This window comes from Coturnix japonica, chromosome 3, assembly GCF_001577835.2.
Source record: "Coturnix japonica isolate 7356 chromosome 3, Coturnix japonica 2.1, whole genome shotgun sequence".
Taxonomy (NCBI): Eukaryota; Metazoa; Chordata; class Aves; order Galliformes; family Phasianidae; genus Coturnix; species Coturnix japonica.
The window spans coordinates 35,718,824-35,746,823 of record NC_029518.1 but is presented as its reverse complement, the minus strand read 5'-3'; the positions used below and the strand labels follow the sequence as shown (position 1 = coordinate 35,746,823).

Sequence of the window (28,000 nt, the reverse complement as noted above, 5' to 3'; positions counted from 1 at the left end):
ATTGTTTTCAAGAACCTTTATACATCATCTTCTTTTAATTAGATTAGCTTTACAAGCAACTTGAGAGCTCTTTCATAATGAACACTGCTTTTCAAATTACACAACTTTATAGGCAACCTGTAAATGAATCCTGAATTTCTTTGCCTGCTATAGATAGAGGTCTCATATTTTACAGCCGGCTAACATCATGAATAAAAATAGCATTATGAAGCTTTGTCTTTAACCAGGACTAGACACGTACAGATCATAAGACAGTTTAAAAAATGTTTTTAAAACAAGGAGCTGCTTGGTGATGCTCGAGATTGAAGATTTGACCGACATGAAATTAAGAGTTTCTAAAGGACACTGAAGAAATGGCTGACCTGATTTGTTGACCCTATGGTAATGACTTACACAGAGCGTAAAATTAAGCACTTTTTAAACCCGTCTGGCAAGCACAAACCTACAATGTGATCAGAATTTGATACGTCGTATAACAGCGGAAGTTTGAATTACAGAGGGTCTGAAATAAGTTTAAAGGCTTATGCTGTACATTTCTAAATTAAAACCAACCGAACCTCCATTAAAGAAGTATTAAAGATGAAGTAAAAGAGGTGGCTTTTTCGCTTCTTTCATTGATAGCCTAAATGCGCTGCAGACCAGACAGTAACGAAGATTTGCACTCCTTGGCCAGGTTGGCAGAGGCACTTACAGTAAAGGTATCCTATCTGTTCGAATTTTTCTCTGGGAAGAAATGAGGAAAGAGGAAGAAAATTGCAAAGGGCAAGAACGTGTTAAAGAAAAGGCAAAATCAAAACCAAACTGGGATTTCCATTGGTTCTCCTAAATGATATACCGGTACTGAATTTTTTCCCCCTTCTGTCAGTTTGTTACTAAACAATTAGCTTTTTTTTTCATGTTTTACATGAACAATAGTAATCTTTTTAATAAAAAATTACTGAGCTTTCCATAGAAAAGGTCTCTAATTGAATACAAACTATACAGATGCTAAAATTGTCACAAGTTGTAGTATATACAGAAATATTTCTGTACACTCACATTGTTTTGGCTAATAAGGAAATAAGGGACAGGTAGAAAACTGCAGTGGGTTAGTTGATCAACCCCCTAACTCCTATATATATGAATGCAGTCTTTTATAGGTTTGCTTTTGTCTTCTGAAGCTTTTAAAGCTCAGAGGAAAAAAGAAAAAAAGAAAACAGTGTCCAAACCATCTATCTCTCAAAAATTAAAACACCTAAATTCCTGCATGTCACTTTTATTCTGTGATGTCCCCTTCTCCATAAAAAAAAAAAGAAAAAGAAGAAAGCAAAGGTTTTCTTACTTAAATGTGTGTCTCAGTGCTGATCAGAGGCAAGTGCCTATCTGGGGAAATCCTTCAGCACAGTGAGAATCCAAAGATGTACTGCAGAAGGAGCCTACAGTGATGCGCTTCACCTTCAGTGTGCTGAACATTTCCTTGAGCCTATATGGTAGATCAAGGTGTCAACTTACTGAAAGGCTGCACGGGACAGCAACGTTTGGAAAGGACAAGTTTTTGTTTTTTCAGAGTGAGTTCTAGATATTCTATTAACTTACATACAAAGGAAAGGGGGATGGCGAGTATTCTATAGAAAAGGGAGAAAGCTCAAAATTCCTGTCAAGTACATAAGGAGGTTCTGGGTACCTCTAATAGCCTAGGAAAGCCCTTGTATGTTCTTGTAACTTGATGGTATTCACCAGGTCCCCAAAGCCAATGACAGCAACCGATAGTGTCGAGTTCACTTAGTGCCAGTCACTTAAAAACAGAACAAAACAAAAAACAGAGACCGAAACTTCCCCTCTGTGGATTCAACGCACAAAACCACAAGCTGAATGTTACTAATAGCAAGATATTGATTTGCTTCTGTTAATAAGGTTCAAGAGGACACAGTCAAAAAAAAAACAAAACAACAATACAGCAGCAATCTTTAAAAGTTAAGATTAGTGTGAGATATGATATAAAACAATCAGGTTTTTAGCTGGTAATTAAAGTGCTCCTTCTCTGACTTAAGGTGTAAAGAAAATTAAAGTGATTATCAGTTACTGGCAACCCTTACGTTAGGTCTTTCATGGCAGAGGAGAACAGTATGAACAGTTTTACAAAAATAGATTCATGTTATTTTGGAGAATACTGTAGATTTTTTTTTTCTTTTTTTTCTTTTTTTTTTTCTGTTTTTCTTTTTTTTTTTTTTTTTTAAGACTCAATTTTGATAAACTGTACCTGGTCGTACAAAAATTACCCAAAATTCAAACTTTGACCATATAAAAAAAGGAGTGATTAATTCGATTCAGCTGGATGACAGGTCTGGCAAAATATAAGGATGAACAAATTCTATGTAGGGCACTTGATTATGTCCAGATGCATATGTTGCTCCTTACTGATTGCTTATCTTCTTCACATAAGCAGTCACAGGCCTGGAGTGACAATCACGTAGTACAATGCTTCAGCAGTCAAAAAAATCTTCTATTTGATGCAACATGGAAACACTGTATGCTTCTTTATTAAAACGTTGGTTTGTTGTTGATTTTCCTTTACCTTGTTATTCACATTCAAAAGTTAACAGATAGCATCAAGGTTTCTCAGGGAGAATAGCAAGAGGAGTGGCTAAAACAAAGGCTTATAAAACGCCTTTCCCAACCGAGTCAGAAGGTTTATTAAGTTCAACCCTCACACCTTTTTCACCTGCAGAAAGATAAAAAGGAATTGAGTATTATTTTTTAGCATTTATCAAAGTAAGGTCTACAGAACTGCCACACCACTTTCTAGCTTAGTTGTAAGAGAATCTTCAAACCCAGTATATACAATCCATTCAAACACATATTTCTGTGCACCTGCTCTTCATGCTGTGCTCTGGAAAGCCAGTAAGTTGTGGTTACTTGCCATCTCTGAAAGCATTAATTTAATTGGCTGCTGAACAAAAAGCTGGATGCTTCCTGTCACGTGTGCAGTTTTGAAATTAATTACCTCAACCTTCACAAAACTATAAGAACAGCCTTTTAAGAACTTAAGAGCAGGTCCACTATTCTGACTCAGAATATCCACAGTCTGTGAGTATTTATCTTTGTAAAGAAACACTGAAGGATTCTTTAAAATGCAACATCCCACTTGACTCATTGCTAACCATAATAATAATGATTCACCTCTTCTGTCCTAACAATTATCCTGAGTAACCTAAATACACCCTATGAAAACACTAGCAGACAATATTCCATATCCATTGGAATTTCACATATACTTGCATGGCTTTAGCCAAAAACTGCAATTTTAACTGAGAATAAAACTGCGATTGGAATAAATAGGAATAACTGGGTAATAGGAATCTATTCTAGAGCAAACTAATAGGAAAATTAAAGCTTCCTTCTTCCTTCCTGATCCCTGCAGCTGAAGGGGGTGGACAATGTAGAGGGAGGGAGCACAGTCCCTGCTCATCCTAGCCATTTCCAGCAGCCAAAGCTGCATGGAGACAAACCAAATGGCTCTGACTGTTCTCCAGTAGCTTTATAAAGGCACAGGGTCACGTGTGTGTGACGTGAAGGCTGACTTCCAGTGCCGACACACTTCCCACAGAGCCCCGTGGGGCCGGGCACGCGTCACCAGCATTCCTGATAGCCTGGGAATGCCACTGCCACCCCAAACTCACCACGACCCCTGCCCCTTGGTTTCTTGTCCTTCCCTGCAAGCCAGGCAGGAGTAGTATTTCTCTGACTGCTCCCAAAAGGCACTGAGCCACAAGCACACCACAGGCAGTGGAATTGCAGTCCCAATAGTACAGAAGTGCTCCAGGCACTGAAAAGCTGTGAACAAAATCTGATTTGGAAGTGGCTACGTGTCCAAAAATCAGCGTCTTCAGAGCATTCAGCGAAGCCATTGAGAGACATGTACTGTACCTGCAGTACACCTGACTGTGCTTTGTCTTTACCACAGCAAGCACAAAATCGTGATGCATTTACAAGTAGGCCAAAAGTCCCAAACCATTTCTCCTTATAACGTTAATTTGAACAGGAAAATTAGATCAGCTTCCTCTTGAGGGAGAAGTCAGAAAAGGAAAACAGATGCCTGATACGTGGAATTGAAAATGGAGGAAGTCACTCCATTCTTTGATTGCAGATTTTAATTTTAGGTTTTTGTTTCTCCGACACTGAGACTTTAGTCAAGTCAGATCACCATATTCCATCAGAAGTATTTACACAGTGCCCAGTCCTGTGGTGCATTTATTAACCACCACTCCTACCAGAGCGACACAGGCAGGGAGAGGCTGCATCCCCCATTTGAAAAGCCTGACCAGCCTCAGGTCCCAGAGGAAGTGTGTGCAGAACAAGGAGCTGACCTGGATTTCCCAAGTCATGGGCTAGCAGCTTAGCCACTGGATCACAGTCTCTATAAAGCCTGAATAGATGACTTATGCCTTGTTTTTTCCCCCCTTATTGTGTAGAAGGTGGGCTGAGGACATCAGGTTGGACTGCTCAGCTGTTCTTCCATAGAAAAAAAACTAGCCAACCAAAGAACAAGAGATATTAACAAGAGTTTACCTGTTAGATATTTTACTTTAGCTCGTGCTCTTTCATCTGCGTCAAAATACCACACTGTTATTGCGTACCTAGGGAAAGGGATAAAAAATAATAACAAATAAAAAATTCCTGAACTGTAAGGAAAAACATAACAGTGAAGCACTTAACATGAAACTCAATGAGACCACACTTCTGCAGTTCAGCAGAAGAAAGCTTTCATGAAGGGAAAGCAAGCAGTACACACTGTCTGCTAGTAAGCATTGTCTGAATAGCCACTGAAAGGTTGATGCTGACACTGTAAGTACTTTTTCCCCCAGTGAGTTGCTATTACGTTTCTTGCCCAGAAACTGGGCAATCACTCTGCCCCATGACCTCATCTTTAGCTTTACTCGGTCAAGTCCATTGCTGAGTCACAGAGCAAGAAATTGTTTTTGGACATTTGCCATAAGGGAAAATTAACTGCCCCTTCTTACACAGCTCCTCTGGTTTTCCACTGCCCACAGAGGATTTAAGTATGAAACGCCAGCTATTGAGAAAAGACATTAAGGAGCTTTAGTAAATGGCATTTCACCCTGTGCTCAGAGCACAGAAGGGGGAAGGGAGAGCGCTGCAGCCTTGGGAAAGGCTCCGAGTAAGAGGACGTACAGACTGCAGTTTCAAATTACTTCTTGCAGAGGTGCTTGCATTATCTCAGAGCCCTAGTTAATGTTCACTGCTACGTGTGCAACAGGAAGTTTGGACCAACAACTTCAATGACTTATCTATTAACACAATCTGGCAGCGTTTACTCAAGATGTCAGGCAGCGAATGAATGTACATTTAGCATCACCATCTCCCCTAAACAATAACAAAAGGGTTTTCAGGTTCCATCTGTGACTCAAACTGTGAAAACCCCTTATAGTACTCTAAAGAATAATAAGAGATTCATGTACCAATATATAAACTCAGCAGCACAGCAGAAGCCTTATCAACCACTCAAAAAAAAGAAAGAACAAAGTTTTTGCTGTACTGCAACCAGAAGTTGACATCCAAAGACCCACCTAGGATCAGGTCATAATTCATAACTGCATCCTCGTTGGGGTTCCCTCACCTTTGCTAAAAGTAGCATCATGCAACATATCCGAGCCCATCAGTCCTACCTTGTAGCAAATGCTGGCTGTACTTCATGAGGGTTGCGGCGATCAGACCAGAAGAATAAAAGTCTATCAAACTTGGGTTCAATGTCAGCAAATTGGGCTTTACCTTCTGGAAATATCCGAAGGATGCCTCCACTTACCTACAAATTCGATATTTAAAACAAATGCGTTAAGTACGTAACAAGACATTATTTTCAAAGTACCAAATATCATGTATAAAAATATTTCAGAGGCATGGAGCTGAAATTAAAGCCTTATCACACCCAGTTAGCTATATCCATTTGCCACAACTATCTAAATCACTGAAATGCTCGGATAATCCTTATTAAGAAGTCAGTCACCACATCTACAGAGAGTTTTAAGCCACTGATAGTGAATTCTTTGACCACTCAAATGGTGCTATACTAATCTATTCTAAACCTCATATCCACAATAATATAAAGATTTGTACTGATCTGAACTACACTGACACTATGAAAATAAATGCCTCATCTACAGAACTTCTCACTAACTGAAGAATCAGAGGCAAAGGACATCCAAGTTAACGTAACACAGGAATGCATCTATGCAAAGACAAGAAAGAATGTGAACAAAGCAAAGACCCATTAGCAAATACACGTAAAAACGTATAGAAAGAAGTTGCATACCTTGGCATCCCAGTCTTTATTAAGATAATATATACATGTAACACATCTTCCATCTCCGTTTGGGTTATCAACATGGCGCACATATCCTGTCCCATTGCCTGGGTAACAAGCCACCATGGCCTACAGACAAGGAAGCAGAAACAGTGGTTAATTTTTCTCTGTCGGGGGGAAAAGCGTACATTTTATTTGTTTTACCTACTATGTAATCTACACATAAGCAACACATAAACTGAACTAGAAACAACAGTAAAATATTTATTTTAAATCTAATCTGTCTAGGTAAGAATAGAACACAACCTGGTATCTGTGACAAAGGCATGAAACACGCTGTGAGGAAGAACGTTAAGGTATTGTAGGTGAGGCTGCTCTCATGTTGCGGGTAGTAGCTCAGTCTTGGCACCCTTGACTGAGATACAGGAGAATGTCTCATACATAATGAATGCTTCTCATGCAATGCAGACTGATTTTCCAGACTCAAGTTCATAGACAGCTATCCTTTACATCCTTTACATCCTGTTGGTTTCCCCACCACCACCATTTCTAGTGCAAAGAGTTCCTCCAAGAGCATTTTTGTTTGCTTGTGTTTTCCACTGTACATAGGTGGTCTTGGAATCCTTGTTGAAATAAGTCTACACATACAACAAAAACTTCCTTTCATTCAAGAAGTGAGAAATTTAAGAGGCACTGAACAGTGAAATCACACACAGAATGACCTGGGTTGGAAGGGACCTCAAGGATCATGAAGCTCCAACCCCCCTGCCTGGCAGGGCCACCAAACTTCCACATTTACTAGATCAGGTTGCCCAGGGCTCCATCCAACCTGGCCTTGAAATCTAATAACCCAAGGATGTTAAACCATTTCCAGTACAGAAGTACTTCTGCTTACATAAATTAATATGCTGCATTGTCCAAGACGCAGCAGTCTTTCCATCAAAGTGATTTAATTCATTAGAATCCTGACATGTGTATGTGCACATGAAACAAACTGGACACTCTGCTCACTGATAGTCTGAGCAGCTCGATCAGAACCCAGTATGCAAGCACGGCTCATTTGTGGAACATCATGTCTGCACATCTTTGGGCTTTTCCTGGAAAAAATAGTATTTCTAGGCTTTTGAAAGAGATCAGATCAAAATTTTCCTGGCTGAGGAATATCATGCACACCCTGCCATCATAGTATTCAGATGCCTGCAGAGACCATGTAACTTCCACGAAAAGCCATAAGAATTCCAGGGAAATGCAAGAAAGCAAAAATCTGATATACTACCAATCTCACTGAGTATTCGGTCTGGGGGGGGGGAGGAGGGGGGGGAAATAAGTAACTCAATGATACCAGTGTGGATTTAGCCTGGTTGTTATGATCTGAAGTTAGACCCACCCAGATTTGCAAACTTCAGCATTAACACTCCTGTAAAACATCAAAAATAGTTTTCCCATTAAAATACTGAGAAAACATTGTCCGAAGTTATTTCAAATCTGTGCTTTTTTGTGTTTGTTTGGTTTTGTTTTTTTTTTAATGTATACTCCAAATTGAACATTTTTTCTTTTCTTAGTAGTAACAAGTAAAGCTTTCCAGTTTGCATTAGTTCCAGGAAATTGCTGTGTAGGCTCCAACAGTAAAATATTTGTACACAGCTTGTAAACAGAGTGGATTTTGCTACAGCAGCGAACATCTTAAACCTTCATTTACAGATACACTGTAATAAGAGAAGAAGCAATGCTATGGTAGATCTTTCTACAACCTAAAAGATAATGTTTGCCAAACTCTGTTCACATGAAACAGAACTAACTACAGTGATACAGCATTACAGTGTAAGTACTCCAAAGTACAACAATTAAATATGCTTGTGATTTAAAGGTTCAGCATTTCAGCTTCTCAGTTTCTTTACTGTAATCACAGTGTAGTCATCATTAAAAGCTCTCGTGTTATGTAAACATACTATATATACCAAATAACGTGAACTACTATTAGGCAAAACCATTACTTATCAGTCTTGCAGGAAGATAAACCCACAAAATCAAAACAGTGAGTTTAAGATACCAAATAATGTAATAAGAGTTCTGTAATTTCCTTTCTTAGTGAGAAAAAAAAAAAGGAACAAAACAAAGCAAAGCTGGGCTGGAAGAGGAAGGTGTTTGGTTTGCACTGAAATTAAATCTCTTGAAGAAAGGCCCGTGGTCCAGAGCCCCCACTGTGCTCTCATGGAGTGCACACAGTGCTGGACACAGATCCTGAGTTTTGCTGGAGCCAAGTCTGTACCAGCATCCTTAACAAGACAAGTACTTTCAGTTTTACTGATGTACTGTGAAAGCAAACGCTGACATTTGTCATTCCTCTACACCCATGAGAGGCAGCTGCTCTAACTCATCCAGAATGAAGAAAAGATGGAGGTCCAATAGCCACAGCAGTTTCAATTCTCTCTGAAATCACTAGGAGTCAGACTCAGATATGGAAAGGTCTCCAGGCATGTACATGACCTATCTGTCAGTGCCTTCAAAGACCCCAGAGTTAGAAGTTTAGTAAGCACAGTTCCCAGGTCTTTCTAGCCAACACCCTATTTCTTTCCAACCCTGAAGTTGCTGAAGAGAGGACCAGCAGCTGGAAAGTCCAGGGGCAACACCAGCTGCTGTCAGCATAGCACAAACATCAGCCATACTCCGTGTTAGAAATGTTTTGTAACTAATGAGTCTTACTGAACTGCAAGAAAACAACAACAAAAGCTCTTGTTTTTCACTTGAGAGCCTGAAACTTCTGCTATCATTAACTGCAAGAGAGAGTTCTGCAGAGATAAGTTATCTAATATGCATTTGTTATAACAGTAACAATGACTCAGCCTTTAGTGACAAATTGGAAAGCAAACAAACCGGCCCATCAGCCAGTGCAGCACAATGGATGTTCCCCAGTTGGCGTGACAATTCCCTTTCTCCAATTGAACCGTGATAAGGAAAGTAACCAACTTTACATTCTACAGGACACGAGAAACGTGCTGCCTTGTGAAACAATGCAAAGTGAGCTGGCATCAAACTGCCACGTACTGCAACATTACTTGGGTTTCTCTTCTATGGGAAAGGATGGGAAAGCTACCCATGCAAATAATGAAATTGTGTACTTTTCTGCTCTTTTACCAGGTACATAAGCATGCAAATATGTACGTCAGGAAAAGGGAAATGTTGGGTTTGTGATTTCTTTTCTTGACTCAAGACACTGCTTCCATTTACATAATAGACAAGGTCTCCTCTTTCGTGCTTCTCAGATGTAACAGCTCTTAAGTGTACGGTCATCTTAAATCCATTCCATGCAGAAGTGAAGTCACCACTGAACTGCTCTGCAGAACACTTTCAGCGTTAGCCTTTAATCCAGCAGCACTCTGCCTGAGCACTCATGCCTAGCACATGAGAGCTGTCCTAAGATACCCTCTGGAATTTATGAGTAATTGAAAAAGCATGAAAGCGCCCTCCCCGCTCTGCAATCAGCACAACTTGTATCTGTCAAACAAAATTAATCACACACTTAAGCAGCTGCTGATCGCTCATTCACATGCAGCATTCGGCTTCCAAGGGTTCAGCCCTGGAAAAGGAACTGTAGGTTATCACCCCAAACAAGCAACATTAAGTTGTTAACAGAAGAATCGAAGCCACAGATCTTTGAGCATATCCATCTTTAACTTGCCAAAGGCAACAGAAGGAATAATCCATTGTCCGTGCAGTTTTGGACACACTGCGAAGAGGTACCAGGCAAGACTCTGGCAGACACAGCACTGCAGTGCAGCACAAAGTGTGAGTTCGAGGGGAAGCATCCCCAGCCTCGTTCTCCAAGTCCAACAGCCTAATTCCCAGATAAAGAGCTGCAGGTAAACACACTGAAAGCTATTCCCTCTCCTCTCACAGCTGGATATCAGTAAGGTACCATTAAAAATAAATTCCTCCAGGAAAATTAAAAAACAAAATAAATAATTAAAAAAAACAACAATAAAAATGGAGAGAGGACACGTGTTGTGCCGCATTAACGTATTAATGCAAAATAACTTTATTGTTTAGCTGGGATTAAAGAAAACTGCATCAGTCAAGGAGATGTCACTTTTGCTGTTTGCCGAAGGAACTACAAATCCCAGTGAGCAAAACAAGTTGTCCAAATGCAAGACTGATGACTTCCTAACAAAATTTATCAGATGCTCTCACAAAGGCTTGAATGGAAATCCTCAGTGCAGGTCATCAGACATATTAGTCAAAGTAAAAAACACCCACTGGAATGAAGAACTCAAATAAAGAATAAAACATCTGACTCGTCCCTTTGTGGTCTGCCTAATGCAACTCTAGTTCAAGTATTTGTTCACCCCTGCCAAGCAACAGTTCTGAGGAAACATACCATCGTTTCAACACACATCAGCCCAGGATTTTTTTTGCAAGGTGTATAAAATAACAACTGAACTGAAAGAAAAGAAGAAAAAAAAAGCCTGCATTGGTACAATTTAGCATGAGCATAGTCAGGATTATTGACTTTAGCATGCTACTGTGGTACAACTTGCCTTGGATTTGTATGTTTTCTACTGCGGGTTCTTCACAAGCAGAGACAGAAACTTTCAGCAAATGCTATCAACTGGAAAAAACTATTAGCTCTACCCAAACCAGAGGAAGTTCAAAGAGACTAAATAAACTCTTCGAGACACAGCTAATCCAAGGATTTTAGCACCGATGTTCATCCTCCAAGTCAGTCTTTATGCTGGTCAACTCCATGATCCAGCAAATAATCCAGAGAACTAGATGTTTACAGTAGCCAGAACACTACAACTAGAAGAGCTGGAGAGAAATATCAGCATCTGCATCTTTCAGTCTCTGTCAGCTGGAGAACCCATGAGAAGAGAGCAAACTTGCTATGTATGGGCTTAAAAACACAATGGTGGCTCGTGTGTCCATGAGTGAGACCGAGAATCTAAATTTCAGTTAGAAACAAACAAAAACAACAGACCCACCCACTGCAGCAGCTCTGAAGCTCTCCCCTAATAGTAAGGTACCACCACAGCCATCTAATTTATTAGCAGAGTAGAACAACTTTTATTATCTGCAGCATTTTTCTCCACAGATACGCTAAAACCACCTAATTGCAGTTAAAGGGGAAAAAAAAAACCAACACAAAAATCCTACTTAAAGCAGCAGCTATCTGGATCGCATTCTGGCAGGCACGCAAGAAAGCAGCTCTTCTAGGAAAAACCAACTGAAGGCAAGGACGAGAAGTGCAGGTCAGCCCAGGCCACGGGGAGGCTTGTGAAGGCAAGCAGCAGGGGTTTTTATCAGGAGAGAGGGTTTGGCAAAGCTGCCTGCACTTGAGCTGGCACGTTGAAGGCAAACTGAGTGAAGTTGAAAAACAAACTCAGATAGGTAGGGAGAGAGGGAAAACAGAGCTGAAATAACTTCTCCCACTATAAATAGAAGCAGCGCACAGCTATGTAGGTGGTTTATGTTTTCCACGGACTTCCAGGCAGTTCAGAAAGTAATGGCAGCCTGACCTGATTCGCCCTTCCCCACACTATTTAGTGCAAAGGCCATTGCAAGGCTTCTAGTTGCTTTGGTCAAACTGTATGTTGTAAACAGGCCAAAAAAAAAAAAAAAAGAAGTCAAGTAATATACCATCATGTTTGGCACAACCAATAAACACTCTTATCACTTACTTCTAACTTTCTAATAATATTAAAAAGATATCATCTGAGAAATCACATGATTTCTCAGTTCAGAGAAAGCTGTGCTCAGTCAGCAGTCCGGCTACTTGGCAGCAGCCCGTTCGGTTTCTCCCCGAGTTAACTCACTCCTTTACTCATTACAGCTGCCTTCAGTTTTAAGGGGCAACTACCTACCTTAAAGACTCACTTCAGCCCCTCTAATAAACTGAGGCATATCAGAAAGCAGACACACTCATGCTGTTTCACTGGCTGTGTTCAGCCCACCCACCACCACCTGCTTTGCATTTACACCAAAACCTCTGCACATAGCAGAGCTGTTGCTCAGTAAACATGCTGGGCACTTCTTGCTGTAGCTGCACGGGAGTCAGCACCTCCTCTTCAATATTCAATTCAAACTGCAAGCAACAGCAAGATCACATGAAGCTGGCTTCCAAACATCATCTCTTTCCTTCCCATGTGTTCATAGGATATAAGAAATTTTCATGAGCTCTTAAAACAATGATAAAATTCATTTGCCAACTTGAATAACTCATCAGTTTTTCCCAATGGCAAAGAAAGAAATGCCATTGCTCGAGTTCAGAAGACAAACGTGGGATGCACTCATACTTCAACAGACAAATCTAATAAATGTAAAAAATAAAATAAAATGACATATTAGAAAGAGAAGCTCTCATAAAACAATCAAACAAGAGCCATTAACCTCGGGGAGATCTTAATGATGCTTGGATGGCTGTACAGAGAGAACTTTAGCTGAGCCCTGAGGAAACTGGGGCATCTGGAGAAAGACCTCCAAGGGTGAACCGATAAGTGACTAAACCCAGTGTTATAGGCAGAGACAGCAGGAAGACCTAAAACATGCTTCCAACCTCCCAGAGAAGAATTCTGATGTTTTACAGCCCCCAACTAGTCCAGCACTTAACTGAGGTAACAACACTTAGTATTAACAAGGCTCTCACTGCTTTCGTACATCTGAGCTCGTTACCAGTCTCAAATGTCCAAATGCAAAGATTTAACACCAAGTCAGTCTGCAAACTCCAGGGGAAAAATCGCAGGTGGTATCTTCCTTAATAGTTAACACACTGGCATTTCCCAGGCTGTGAGCCAAGATGTGTCTATCCTTAATTTTATACTAGCTTAACCAAAAGGTTTTGTTTTAAAACTAAATCAGTGAAATTAGTGCAAATACCCTTGCAGTCTTCCAATCTGATTAAGATCTGGCTTCCCTTAGCTTAACCTAATTCCTTATTAGCAAAATAAAACTGGGTTCAATTAATAAAGTCTACAAAGAGTTGTGCACTGGCTTAAACAGGATTATTTTTTTTTAAAGTAAGGTTTATCTAACACAACTCTGGACATAAACAATGTCTCCAAGCTTACAATACTCTTATCCCCTTTAAAAAAAATAGTACATTTGAGCTGCTATTTACTGATGAGATTCAAAGCATTAATAGCTTCCAGTTGTGTTGAGGGACATGGTTTAGTGGGAGCTATTAGTAATAAGTGAACGGTTGGACTGGATGATCTTTTAGGTCTTTTCCAACCCTGGTGCTTCTATGATTCTGTGATGTTCAACACAGTCTGCTACAAACCTAAAATCCAGCAGCTCGTGACAAACAAGCAAAAGCTAATCAAGGTTTCCCACCGAAGGTAGATGAAAATTACTGTTACCAAGGACAGAAAGTTACCATTCAATAGCACAGGCACAAATACAAAACTCCACTCTGCAGCTGAGAAAGGTGTTTAAAGCCCAAATCTGTCCACAATCTGATTAAATAAGTCGACCAGAACACTTTCAAACAACTGCTGAAAAGTGTAAAATACATTTGAAGAACTGGCTGCCCTCCACACATAACTCCCCTTTTCTGTCCAAGAGAATCAGACTGGTGACTCAGTGTTTTGGCACTGTGTAAAAATGACAGAGAAATAAGTCAATCAACACAAATTTTAAGGGTCTGTTTTTAATTTAACACCATGACTGCTTTGAAATGAATAACACCATCAAAAAATAGTCTGAAACTGCTTTTTTCCAAGAAGAGGCAGAACGTTCTGCTCTCGCATGACTCCGGTCAATTTACTCACCATTAACCATTCAGAAAAAGTACAGGGATGCGGCATCTCTAACTAAAAATAACACAGCACCGAAACAAACTATGATAGTACACTAAAATAGTGAGAGGTTAAGAGTCATTCAGATTCACTACTTAAAATATATTCTTACAGTGTCTTGTGCAGACCACATTTTCAGATCTAACTGCATGACACCAGCAGACACACGGATGATTCCGTCTTACTTGAAACAACTATTTATTTTGCTCCTTTAAGTGGAAACAAATCAGGAAAATGAAATTCAGCTTGCAGGAAATGTTTCCTAATATAAAGATTTGAATGTTCTGTGACTGCACAACCAGACAATAACGGGATTGTATCTTCAGCAGTTAGCCAGATAGAAAGCTAATTGTATGATATAAGCATCTTAAATCTTCAGCGCCTACATCAAGCATTCAAGCCAAGGTCATAGCACACATAAAATTTAATCTATAGAAGGATTTATTGCCACAAACATTACATTAACTAAAAATGATTTTAAAATGATGCTTGCAAGGGGTCATGGAGTATTCAGCAATGCCCACAGGATTCCCAACCTGACAAGTGCTTTAGTGGACCAAAGCACTCACTCCTAATTCAAAAGAATTATCTGAATTCTTAGAGTGTTTATAAAAATAAGCAACTACACAGTGAGACGTTAACAGGCAAAGTGCTGCTTTAATTCACAGTAACCTTTTGTAGAAGTCTCACTGAGGTTTAAAGCCAAATAACAGCAAACGGTCTGCAATGTGCTTTCAAATCATCTACAATTTATATGCAAGAAATGCTGACTCTGTCCATGTTGCTTTTTGCAGGCTTCCATACATACACTGTCTCTATTCAAGCTCTTCTATACAATCCCATCACCACAACATAACAGGGCCTCTCTCAGAACTGGTATAAACAATATTTGGGGTTTTTGGTTTTAACCAGATGACTCTGTGTACGGACTTCAAACATAAACTGGCATCTGTGCTCAACTCACAGCACGGCTGGTACAAAGTCTTGAGAAATAGCTATGGCCACACAGAATTACAGGCTGCTCACAAACGCCTGGAGTAGGTCTTATGATGTTGACATCAAGTCATTAATTCTGCTTAGATAAGCATTCAGTGGCAGTGAACCCAGCCCTGAATACCTCCAAGATGACTTCCACACGAGAAACCTAAACAAAAGGTAGAAACACCCTGACCACAGACAGCTTGTTTGTCACTGCCAGTTTCAGAAGTGAAATAAAATACCACAAAGCCAGCCCTGGGCACACAGGGCCACACAACCATCAGTCCCCACACACATCTGCTACTCCTGCTCACTGCCCCACTACCAGGCCCACACAAGCGTGTGCTGCGACAGGAAAATCTACACAGGCACAATGAGCTCCCTGACAGGACTGGCTTAGGAATGTGATTTATTTGCTTTACGAGTACGTGGCCATGTGCACAAGAGAAAGATCTGAATGTACCAAGCGCTGAGTCCAGGCAGCCAGAAAAGCTTGAGGGAAATGTTTGTCCCAGTCTAGTCAATACAGAACCCCACCGTCTCCTTCAACACCAATTTTACAGCACAAATCTACAGTAAATTAAAGCTCGCAACAACAATAGCATTTCTGGTTTAGGAACGGCTGTTGTTCATATAGGCTTTCCCAGGCCTAGATCAGGGTATCATGTTGGCCCATTAGAAATGAACTGCAAGACGTATTTACGCAACCCACCTGCAAGATACACGGAACATAAGTTTTGTTTTTCAAAGCCTATTCCCTACTTAAGGTTGTAACCAAGAAAAGGAAAGAAATAAAAACTGCACTCATCAAAGTATATTTGGAAACATCCTGAAATAACTCACGGATACAAATTCCCTGCCGTCCTGTGCAGCAGTAGAGGAAATCAGTGATGTAAAGATGATATATAGTGGAGGAAAATAAACCAACAAAGAGAATAGTAACACTGCCACAAGTCAGTATTACCAGAAGGCAAAAAGTAACACCGAGTACCACAAGAGCTAAAGTGAAACAACTGCTTCTGCAAAATACTAGAGTTCTCTATGAGAAATAAACTTCCTGCTCAGGTCAGCAGGCAACCACCACAGATTTCAGAGTTAGCAGAAACTAACCTTTCAGCCACAGACTGTATTTTATAATGAAATTTCTCTACCCATGACTGAAAATAAGCACAGTCTCTTTTAATTTAATATCAGCGGTGATTAACAGCTTCTGAGTAAGAGACAACACTTCAGGACATTTTCTTTGGACAGGCAGGTGATTAACTATCTTCTATTACATATAGTGGATGGCTCCGTATTTCTACAATAAGGATAACATAGCTTCCAAAACTGACTTTGTATCTTGCCTTCATTTGATCTGAGATCTGCAAGCAAAGACAAGAAAAAGCCATTCTGAAAAGAGAGCATGATGGAGGAGAAAGAGAGGGAGAAGGAAGAGCAGAAAAGAACTCATGGAACGCGGCAGCACTTGCCAAACATGCACTGCAATAACAAAGAGGAGCAAGTTCCTAAGCATGGGTTTTAATTGTTCCTGCCCCATCACTAACACCATGAAGCAAAACTGCAAGCACTAATAACTGAGATACCCCAGAAAACCTCATCTGTAACTCCTTTTCTGCACCCTCCAGCCCCTTAACCCAATACAAAACATCTCAGATATAGGAAGCTACTATTAGCACGAAGAATTGTGACTGAAAATGAGAAGGCATGCTCATGCCTACCCACTAGGTACAAAAGGCAGATCAGCTAATCTGTCTCCCAAATACAAGATTTACATGGAACGCACACTGTAGCATTGCAGAAAGCCAGCTAGAAACAAAAATAATCAATTCAATTTGCAGGTGCTGTAACAGTAGGTAACTGCAGGGCTCCTAACTAAATTCTTCCACTAGTTTTAGCTGGAATTGACTTACTTAGTGCTTTAAATCATTAATTAGCTTTTTGCTGGAGGGTGGGTACACACAGAACTGTTATAGTGAACACTGAGCTTGTATTTAATTGTAAATTCATCAAGGGAAAGCATTGTTGTTGTATGTTTTATTCATACAAGCAAAATAGAATTCAGGCCTATAGGCATATGTACACATAACAATGTACAATGGTTACTAAAGATCTTTTAAAAACTAAATTCACAAGTAGGAAAACAGAGTTTACAATGCCACATGGAAATGCTACGGGCCAGGATGCTGACCCAAGCCAGCAGCACCCAGGGCTGCAGCAGTATCCTCCAAGTCCCCTGCTCTGAAAGGCAGCTCTGCCCACAGGCAGACTGACTGGTGCCCCACTTCTGGCACAAAGAAGCCCTAAAGCATAAGCAAAAAGCCTGGATTGTATTTAATTCCAAGGACCAACACAAGCAACACTAGGCAGTTACATGTGCTACTAGCTTTTGTCTTTGCATGGGTGCATCTTCAAAGTAGCAGGATGTGTGCTTAGAAAGAGGAAAAGGCACAGTAAAACCTAAAACTCATAGACGTCAACTCTGCAACATTTTGGTTGCAATGGGATAAGATTAAGCTATACAAGCTAGTTGATCGGATCTTCATCTACGTTTGTTTTCCTGCAGGTCAAAGTCTTTCATAGTTTTGAAAAATACGTTTCTAGGACTAAATGGGTAAAAAAATGATAATAAGTTTCTCTCATTTCTACCTACCAACCTTATAATATAACTTTGGCCTAGCTGTTGGCTCATGAGAAGTTACCACTCCTGCTGTTTTCTCTGAGGAAAATGACAGTCAGGACATCAGTCTAGGAACTCCTGTGTTGTTCTTGAGTCTGTGCCAAGGTTAGGAGGCCTCAGGGAGCCACTATACGTCATTTTCCCCACAGGCTGTAACGGAGATCTAGTCAAAGCATTAATTTTGATGCAAAAATTAGAAAATTTTAAGTATAAAGCACTTTTAAGTATGGCCCTTACTCTCAAGGCATTCTAAAGTACTGGAACAGACAAACACAAATAGCGAGAAAACCATGACTTGAAGTAGCAATTTCACAGCAGCAAACTAACCTCTGTTCAGTGAAAAACAACAGCTCCCAACAGGATCCCCACAGGGTCTGTACTTTTCACGTGACCGGGAGGAGGGAGGGAGTAGCAGGCCAGCAGCGTTTACACGCAATAAGGAAATACACTGTGGGAACCATTCCAACACTGACTGCAGAAAGGTGCACAGAAGGTTAGAATGACATTAAGTACCTGGACAAGAAAACTGCAGGTGCCATTCAGCATAGAGGAAGTGCAGAAGAGGGACTAGTGGATCCACAACACTGCGTAAATGGATAACAGGACTGTACATAGGTATAAAATAACACCAGACAAAGAAATGTGAAAAAAAATGGAAAAATACTTCAGTTCTGGAGGGAAAAAGTATCAGCTGAAAAATGTATGAAGGAAAGTATCGAGCTTAAAACCACTAGAAGATAAAACCACTGCAAAATGAGCTCTCACAACAAAGAATCTTGAAGACGCTGAAAATCGTCAGGCTGTAGGCTTTAAACAAAAGGAAGTTCCTTCCCCATCTAATCAAACTGCAGGACTCATTGTTACAGGATATCGCAGAGGCCAAAAGTACAAATGGCTCTTAAAACCAAGATTACGTAAATTAATAGCAAGTACGTCCATCCATCCGTGCATACGAAGAGCAGAGCTTCAGATCCAACCTCTGGCCAAGGAAGTTCTTGAATTGCTGGAAGCTACACACAAGCATCATTTTGTCAGTATTCTGAAGCTTCACCTACACGCTGATTACAGATTACTTGCAACAAATGCATGACGGTATGAAGAGAACACATCCTTAGGCAAAAAAGAGACATTTGATAGGGAAGAACTCTAATAAACACCAGAAGGAAAACTGCAAGAAACTGAAACAAGACTATTGAGGCTGCAAGAAGAGTGTAAGCTTCCAGCAGTAGAAACAGTTACTATTTGAACAGTATCAACAGCTGTTTTAGACATAGCTTCATTGGAAGTTTTGTTCCCAGTAAGACTGGGCATTCTTAAGAAATACATCAGATGAGTACAGTTCTATCACACTTCAATTTACTACTGAAGATGATCAACTAGCATCTCATAACAGAAAGGCACTCTTATCTTTCAAATGCAGTCCTCGCAGAGGATAACCCGCTGGAGGGGTATCTGCACTGCTAATATCCAGCAGGGCCCAGGAATTGAGCAAAGCCTCATGCTCTGCATGCACAGCAGGGTCAGGCAGCCCTGCTCTTGGTGCCTGCTCCTTCTCCATCCACTCAGCAGGCAAGGGCTCTGTACCAGCAGCCTAAGGTCTCGAGGGGACCATAGGTAAGAGCGGCAGGTATCTGTGGGGAATGAAGATGAAAGAAAAATGGATAGGATTAGCAGGGTGGAGGACCATACGCTCAGGGGCTGCAGGGTTTTGATTTATACAACAGCCTGGAAATATCCATGAGGCTGTCCCCTGCCTGCTGGGAGGTTCCCTCTGTGTATTTCTGTGAAATACGTAAGTGGGTGGCATTTTTCTTGGGTAAACTAAAACATCCTGAAAATAACTTTGCCCAGATGTCTGTTACAAATTCACCTCACAAAACAGTAAGTAATATGGAGAATATTAAAGAAAAGTGCTTTTTGAGAGTGGCTTTGGAAGCAACTCCTGCTCTAAGTTCAAAAGGATCCCTGGGGCATGATACCCTCCTACTATAGAAGTTTCCTTACAAACTTCAAAACACTTCTAGATAGAAGTAAGCCTGCTCAATAGATAAGGAATTGATTTTATTTTCCTTAAGCTTTTGGTTAAACCAACTTGTGAAGCACGCACATACTTAAAAACAGCAAGCTGCACTAAGCCAGGACTGTGTGATATGCACATGTTAACTGTAAAATAGGCAAACTGGGAGAAAACTGTCATTAAGCTGCAGGAGTGACTGTGGGTCAATTACCACGTGCATAATGAAAAGAGATTCAAGCTAGGAACATTTCAGACTGTTTTAGCCAGCTTCAATGATATGATGCCCAATGAAACAGGCCTGCTGAAACTGAGCAAGTTCAAGATGCCCTTATCAACTGGCCACAGCTTCCGTTCTCACAATGGCAAGGCCGTGTGCCAGCTGCTCCAACAACAATGCAGCAGCCAACTGAAACCAGAAGGGCCCGACGCCTTCAGCTGAGTACCAGCCACACACAGCAGAAGCTGTTCACACAGCCTGAAGACCACAGCAAGAGCAGATGTCTGAACAGGACAGAGGGCAGCAACAGGAAAAATACGCTAGTCGTCAGCTCTGAGCTGCATGTTCTATTCTTAAGATTTATTGCTTTAATTCAACTAGTACCTTCGAAGGCAGTTCTAGCTACATATCTGCAGCTTTCTGAACTACATTAACATGAAGATAACAGACCCTGGCACTCCAGCAGGCCAACAACAACAAAAAGGCAGAAGAGTATACCCAGAGAAGCCTCCATCCTCCGCTGCTCTGCCAACACTTTTGAGCTATCACAGAGTGATGTGAATTGACAGTACAAGCTCCTCTCATAAACAAATTTAAGATATATTTACAAATACATCTTAATATACAAATAAAATACAAATCTTCCATCAGTTGATTGCATCTAAAGCTTTGCTAAGTCACCTGACCATCTTACCATCAATTCTCATTTGCTGTACCCTACAAGCACGGCCTTCACACGTATGTTAGGGCACCGTGCATACAACACGTACATTGCTGCTCTATACCACGCAAATCCATACACAGGCGGGTGCTCAGATTCCTACCCAATACCTATTTATAACATTATATGCTAACAAAAATACTCGAGTCATTTTGAGTTAAATACCAAAGAACAAGAAAGTCTTCAAGTGCACGCAGCTGTTACGTGCATAGAGGCACTGCTCTATTTTTGACAGACACTGTCCTGGAACAGAGAGTGAATTAGCTTTCAACCTGAAGCTTACGACTGCAACTTACCAGCTAGTTCTGGAACAAGCTCACACTGAAAATATGCTTCATCAGCTACGGTTAACCAATAATCTTCGGAAACAGGGAGGAGTTTACAAGGACTTAATGAGCACAAAATGACTTCTGAAAAAGACCACAAAGACCAGCATTGGTCCTCCTTGAGTGCGTAATAAGCAAACCATGAACGTGAACGGCAGAAAGGATATCATAAATAATGATTACTCCATTTAGTAGTAGCTAGGGAGTCAAACAACTTTACTGCTTTGCGGGGTAGTGCAGACAGCACAGAGCAGCAAAGCAGCAACACCATGGGAAGCTCAAGTGATGCCACCCACTGTACACAGGGGTCAGTCATGCACAAGTACCCTCGTGGTTTGTACACCTCTGGAACAGCAACAACTGAAAATCTAACTGCAGCTGTATAGCCCAAAAGGACTGGAAACACAGCATGCAATGAGCCAAACCTGCAATTCACAGAGCGATCCCCGTGCACCAAGAAACGGAGAGGAAATGGGACAACAAAACTAAGGCATCTCTAAAACTGTCCACTTCAGATTCAGCCTCTGCAGCTACAGAGACAAAGCAAGGGGACGTGGCTGAGCACCCCCCCCACCCTCCCAAATCATTTAGGCTGGAAAGGTTCAGAGAAAATGTTTTCTTTCTTGTGAATGTTCTATCAAGTAAGATCAGTAAAGGTTTAGTGTAAAATTGTCACAAGGAAGACTCCTGAAGGATAGAACAACGTGTTTCTGATGGCAGAAACTGAACCTCATACCCAACATGCAAGGATAAAAGACGAAGAAAGCATGAGGAAAAAAAAAATGATATAGGAAGCACAGATTTCCTAACTCTTATTCAAAGTTTCATGGGCAAATTTTGAGATAATCAGTCCCTAACTGTGAAACTAAGGCTGTAGTTTGGCAAAGGCTTTAAGCTGGCATAAATTAGCATTGCTGTTGAAAGAAAGTCTCAGCATCTGCCAGTCCCCTGAGCCAGCACAAACATCCAAACACTGAACCAGGAGCTCTTCTTTTGCCAGTTCATTTTTCAGATGGATCGGTTCCCCACACCAGTTCACAGGATGGCCATGTAAATACCTGCACTACTAAAGAAGAGTGACGAATTATTCAGCCTGAAGTGCTCGGTAAACTACAGCCTAAGTCACGAGGATATGGAAAAGCTGAGAGGAGCCACAGGCAGTGCTCCCCATCCTTGCACGTGTTATATTACCCTTCAGTTATGATCACTACACTAATATGCGCAAAGGGTTTTACCGTTATTTGTTATTGACAAGTGTACCCACATATGCACCTGCTCCTGGAGATCAAGCTGCAGGCAAAACTAACTTGGTACCTTGGTATCCACAAAAGCTTTGAATTTATCTTTTAATTTGTACTGGCCATAAACAAGAGTCTTTTCTGGACAGCCCGATTCTCAAGCAGAAGATCATCTGCATTTAGAAATAACAGCCTTTTGAGATCCAAAACATGAGAAAGGACAAATAAAACTGTACTCAGCTCAGAGCTTTAGCCCAACAGGAATGTAAAGTCTGCGGGCTGCCCTAAGTATCCGTGAATCACCACATAATCCTTCGCTGAACAGCACACATGTCTAGAAGAAAACGCGACTGCCAACAAAAACACCATCAGGAAGAAAAATCCTTAAGCTAAAGCATCTGTAAAACTCTATCGGGTTCAAGGAATTCAAGCAAGTACTGAGAGATGGAGAGAGATCTACCCACTTTCTCCCACAACTCAGTGGCCAATTCTGGTCTGTGCAAGCATCCATTACTAACAAATTAAATCAGCAACTTTGCTACCCAGAAATAAATTAAATGCAAGAGTGATGCAGAATGATCTCTACAAATGGACACGCCACAGACAGATTGAGGGGAAGCTCTTCCCCTCCACAGCTGTTGCTCAGCTTTAACTTCATCTTCCCTCTGCCCCATCCTTCTCAACACCCACATGGCTGCCAGCTTCTTATTGCCTACCTTTGATTTTCATCTGCCATCTTCCCACCGCACACATACTCACTATGACTTCCTGCAGAGTAAGATCTGGTGGAAAGAACTCGCAAAGCAAACTTTTAAGCCACTGGTGGCTGAGGAGCAGCAGATGCAGTGCCACGGTGCTAGAGATAGGAGAGCATCAAAACTGAGCAGTTTGAGTTGTAGTTATGTCAGGCCACAGAGGAGTGGGAATGAAACAAAGCCTAGAAGAACATAATGGCAATTGTCAAGATGTCCAGGAACTCCCCCCTCAATAAAAGGGCAGGGACAGGAGATGGGTAGCGCTGGGTGTGGGGAGAGGACAAGTAGGAACAGTTGATGGATCGGATGCTTCTTTATATGGTGATCATTAGGTCCCAGTCTGCAATTACGATCTCCCAATATTACTGTAACACTAGTAAATGACACAAAGCTTCTAACTTGAAATCTCAGCTAATCAGCAGAGCCTGCAATAGAGGAATGAGATAACTATTATAATAATAATAAAAAAATCATAAAGCTTCTTTCTTACCAGCCCCTGTGTGGACAGGGAAGGAAAACCTCACCTGAGTGAGATTCACCCCCTGGCTTCGGTGAGCAGGTTGGTGAGCCACCCTCAGCAGCTATCTTGGACAGGACAGGCAGGAAACAGAAATATGTGCACGTACAAGTGGAGTAGCCGATAAGGAAAGAGAATTAGCATTTGGGGAGGAGATGGAAGAAGAAAAACCTGGAAAACAACAGGAAGTAGGAGAAAGGCAGCAGAGTTCACATCTGCTGGTACCTGCCACGTTCTACCACAGGGAGGAAAAAAAAAAACACAATCTAGAAGGAGAGGGAACAGTAGAACAAAATAAGGGATGTACTAACTCAGGACTTCTGAGATGAGTAAATAGTGAGCCAGAGCATCACGCTTGCAACTGTATAGTTACTCCTAAAGCAGCTGGCCTATTTTACCTACTACCATACAGTTCACAGAATGATCTGCTGACAGTCTGGGCTAGGTAGGATAACATCAGTTAGCCAATTTTAGACAACCCTGTTAGTTGCATCCAGAATAAGCTTAACCAATAGCAAGTTCAATGGCATAACACCAGCAGCTATATAAGTTAAGCCAGAACTAACCGTGAGGTGACAACCTTGGTGTTACCAATTCCATTTGATCTACTTCCCACCACCAAAACCAATTACCATTCCTTAAAACCTTTGATCAACAACCCATTTATTCCTGTGAAAGAATCCAGGTGCTAGTTAAAACTTGGAGAACAGAGGCCCAAGATTTTACAGGTATATTTGGTTAACAAAACAGTTTTGAAGACAGACTAGAAAAAAAGGTTAATTTCAGCACTTTATGGAGTGGATTTATGATTCATTCCCCCTAGTAGGATATGCTTGTTTACAGAGCTTGGGTTAGATATGGTAAAGGTTAAAGATTGAATAAAGGCTCCTGTGACTGCTATGACACGATGCCAACCCTTGCACAACATTCGAAAACAAAGATAGTATTCTAAGACGACGCACTGCTGAACCCAACAAAAATATCATAAAGAACAGGTTGCAAGTGCTTTGGGGCTTTTTGGGCTTGTTTTATACATAAAAGTCTATTTAAGAAAAATAATAACAAGGAAGTTGGACTTAAAAAAAAAATACCACTCAGAACTGTCGGGACAAAATTATCTTCTCAAAGCTGGAATAGTGCACATTGGATTTCCCAGCAGATGAAGCCATGCTGGCCCCCACCCACACAGCTGGAGGAAGAGCAAGGCCCCAGGGGCTGGCATTCTTCAGGTGCTGGGAATTACCCATCTCTCCAGTGGTACTGTATGCTGGTTCATTTACCTCACTAAAACAGTACACCCAGTTCTCCTCACACAAACTGAGTAAACCACAGTGTTGCAACATATGCATACAGAAGTAGTAAGCTTATTTGGTAGTCTACGCATGCTGCATTTCTAGCCATTTTGGTCCTATTGTTTGAAGTAAAACCAGTAAAAAAATAGTACTACACAGGGACAGGTGCTGTTAAAAATTGCTGCTGTGAGTGCAAATCTAACATACTCATAAAGATCTGGGTATTGGCTTTATTTGGTTAAGCAAACTAAGCCGTGCACTTTGTATCAAGGTTGGAAAAGACCTAGAAGATCATCTAGTCAAGTATGGTGAGCTAACAGAAAAGCTTTGGGGTAACTGCTGTGTAGTAGCATCATCTCTGCTGCACACTCATCTCTACAGCTAAGAACAAAATGAACTGCAACTCCTGCAGGAGTGAGACCAAACCTTGATCCAGAGAAAGCAGAGACGAGAAGGAAACAAAAAACAAGACTTTCCCAATAACCCAGAGGTGTCACCGTGTTTCCATCCTCCCAGAGCCAGTAGCTCTGTCCCAGTAGCTCTGATGGGACATGTCAAAGCAGCTCCTGCCCTTGGGCTCTACTCACTCTGGCAGAAGGGTGAAGGAAAGGTGCAGGCCTCCAAGGATGCAAGAGAGAGTCTGCTACCCCTGCAGACATTATGAACAAACACAGACAAACCAACCAAGTCTGATTCTTCCACTCAACTTGTGCAGCCCCTTGCAGCGATACACCTTCACTCACTAGTAAATTTTTAACAGTGATGGACAGATTTCCTCCTGCTTGTGCTGAAGCTTTAGGAAACCAAGCTTTCCTGCAACACCAGAAGCACTGGTTTTGGGAGATAAGCAAGGGAACAGGAGAAGACAGAAAGTAATACATTTCTGTACCAGCGAGGAGCAAAGGGCTGCCTGCACCTGCTTCGGTCCCTGGAAACACAGGGATTTATTTCAGTAGCAAGTGAATACCAAGTGGTGCTCAGCAAACTTCACAACTGTATTGCTGCTGTATTGCCCTGGCACACGTTACTTCCAGCAGCACATCACTGTGCTCGCAGACAAAAACAGTGCTTCTCTTGGGAAGCACTCAAGGCTCCAGATGTTTGCAGCAGGTGAGTCTGAAGCACAGGCACCTTAAAGAATCACAGAATGACCCGGGTTGGAAGGGACCTCAAGGATCATGTAGTTCCAACCCCCCTGCCTGGCAGGGCCACCAAACATACACCTTTACTAGATCAGGTTGCCCAGGGCCCCGTCCAACCTGGTCTTGAACACCTCCAAGGACGGGGCATCCACAACCTCCCTGGGCAGCCTGTTCCAGGGCCTAACCACTCTCCTAGTGAAGTACTTCCCCCTAACATCCAACCTAAGTGCTCTTTTCCAGAATCGTAAAGGCTGGAAAAGAGCACTAAGACCATCCTGTGTAACCATCAGCCCACCCACCACATCCCTTAGTGCCCACACACGTTTCTGTTATACCTCCAGTGACTGTGACACCACCACCCGCACGGGCAGCCCGTGCCACTAGCACACAACTTTTTGGCTTAGAAAAAATCCGAGTCAACAGAGCAGGAGGAGAAATCCAGACCACGTTTGTGATGGCGTTCACAGAGCACTGCTTCAACTGGCGGTACGCGCAGATTGCATCGCAGAACAAAAAGAAGAAACGAGAAGTTCCCCCCACGTTGCTCTGCGGCAGGAGGTAACTCAGCGCATCCGAACAGACCCGGGGCTGTCTCTCTCCCCCTCCCACTCCCGCTTCCCACCAGCTGAGGCCCCACAGCTGCACCAACAACAGCGACTCTGTGCCCGGGCCGGCCTCGCCGGGCGCCCCCCGGCATCTCACTGCCAGCCTTATACTTCAACAGAGGCAGCAAATTGTGAAGGGGCTGAAAAGACGGTAATGAATATTCATCGCGGTCCTTCACGGAGCGTACGATCTCATGCGGCGGACCTGAAGAGAATCGCCAATCAGGCCGACACAACGGGGCTCGCTTCTGCGCCCTCGGCCGCCCCGGAGCGCATCGGCGACCACGTGCGCTCGGTCCCGGTCCCGGCCGGCGGCCCGTCCCCACCCCGTCCCGCACTCACTTTCGTCCTGCCGTTGATGCGGTAGTTGCCCAGCTTGCCGTTGCAGTGGCGGATGAGATCGTCCATGCTGTTCATGAGCAGGCGGATGGTCTGGCAGCCCGGCTCCTTGCCCTCCACCCAGGTGATCTTGTCGCCGCGGATGTCCTTGGAGGAGTCGCTCTTCTGGCTGACCAGCTGCCCGTCGGTGAAGCGGCCGGTGTGATGCAGGGCTCGCACTTCTTGGGCCACCAGCCCGCCCAGCTCTTTGCCCAGGAAGTCGTCTACCACGCAGATGCCGTGCTTGTTCATGCAGGGCACGATGTACTCCAGCGCCAGCCGCTGCGGCACCAGCGACTTGGTCTGCCCGTTGGGACGCAAGGCGGCCCCGCCGGGCCCCGCCTGTACGCCGCCCGGGTACAGGTTCGACTTGTCCCGGTACAGCGACACCGCCTCCGTGGCGGGAGCCGGGGCCGTGGCCGCCGCCTCTCCGCCCCCGGCGGCCGCGACGCGCTCGTCGTCCTGCGGGGCGGCCTCTCCGTGGGGCTCGGGGCCCGGCGCGGCTCCCTTGGCCGCCTCCTGCTCCGTGCGGCCGCAGGCGCCGCGTGCGCTGCGGGAGCCGTGAGCGCGGGGCGGCGGGGGCTGAGCGCCGCGAGGCTCTACAGCGCCCCCTGCCGCGCCCGCCGCGCCTCCCCCGCGGCAGATGAGCTTGTGCTTCTTCCAGTCCTGCCGCTGGTGCTCCTTGCTGCAGTAGAACGAGCTGCGGCAGCGCCCGCACCGCAGCAGGTTCTCCATCTTCCCGCACAGCTCGCAGTACTGCCGGTCCCGCTCGCTGCTGCTGCTGCCGCCGCCGCTGCCACCTCCGCCGCTGCTACTGCCGCCGCCGCCCTGTCCGGCGCCGCCGCCGCTGTCATTCGCCATGGCGCTGCTGGTGCGGCCGCAGCCCCGCTCCGCCGCTCGTTATGTAAGGAGGCGGGCGGGAGCGGCGCTACGCGGGCCCCCGCCCGGCCGCGCTGGGAGCGGCGCTCACTGCATCATGGCCGCCCGGCTCGCCGCGGCCCCCGCCGCCCTGCGCGTCCGTCGGCCCGCGGCCTCCCTCCCCG

At 43.1% G+C, this 28,000-nt stretch overlaps 1 protein-coding gene across 1 annotated transcript; it reads right to left on the bottom strand.

Moving 5' to 3' along the window:
- Position 1: 1 nt before the first annotated feature.
- Positions 2-27,961, bottom strand: EGLN1 (egl-9 family hypoxia inducible factor 1). The gene is made up of 5 exons (XM_015857848.2): positions 26,922-27,961; positions 6,311-6,430; positions 5,667-5,803; positions 4,549-4,616; positions 2-2,701 (listed from the first exon to the last, which is right to left on the bottom strand). Exons 1-5 carry the CDS (start codon positions 27,816-27,818, stop codon positions 2,637-2,639), a joined length of 1,287 nt encoding a protein of 428 aa, XP_015713334.1. The 5' UTR covers positions 27,819-27,961; the 3' UTR covers positions 2-2,636.
- Between the last annotated feature and the right edge of the window lie 39 nt (positions 27,962-28,000).

What these genes read in the sequence shown, in the direction of transcription:
- EGLN1 (XM_015857848.2), bottom strand. Translation starts at nt 27,818, where the DNA reads ATGGCGAATGACAGCGGCGGCGGCGCCGGACAGGGCGGCGGCGGCAGT. An exon ending in ATAAAGACTGGGATGCCAAG is followed by an intron (nt 5,804 to 6,310) that starts GTATGCAACTTC and finishes TCGAATTTGTAG; the next exon opens with GTAAGTGGAGGCATCCTTCG. An exon ending in TAAAGTAAAATATCTAACAG is followed by an intron (nt 2,702 to 4,548) that starts GTAAACTCTTGT and finishes ATCTTTCTGCAG; the next exon opens with GTGAAAAAGGTGTGAGGGTT.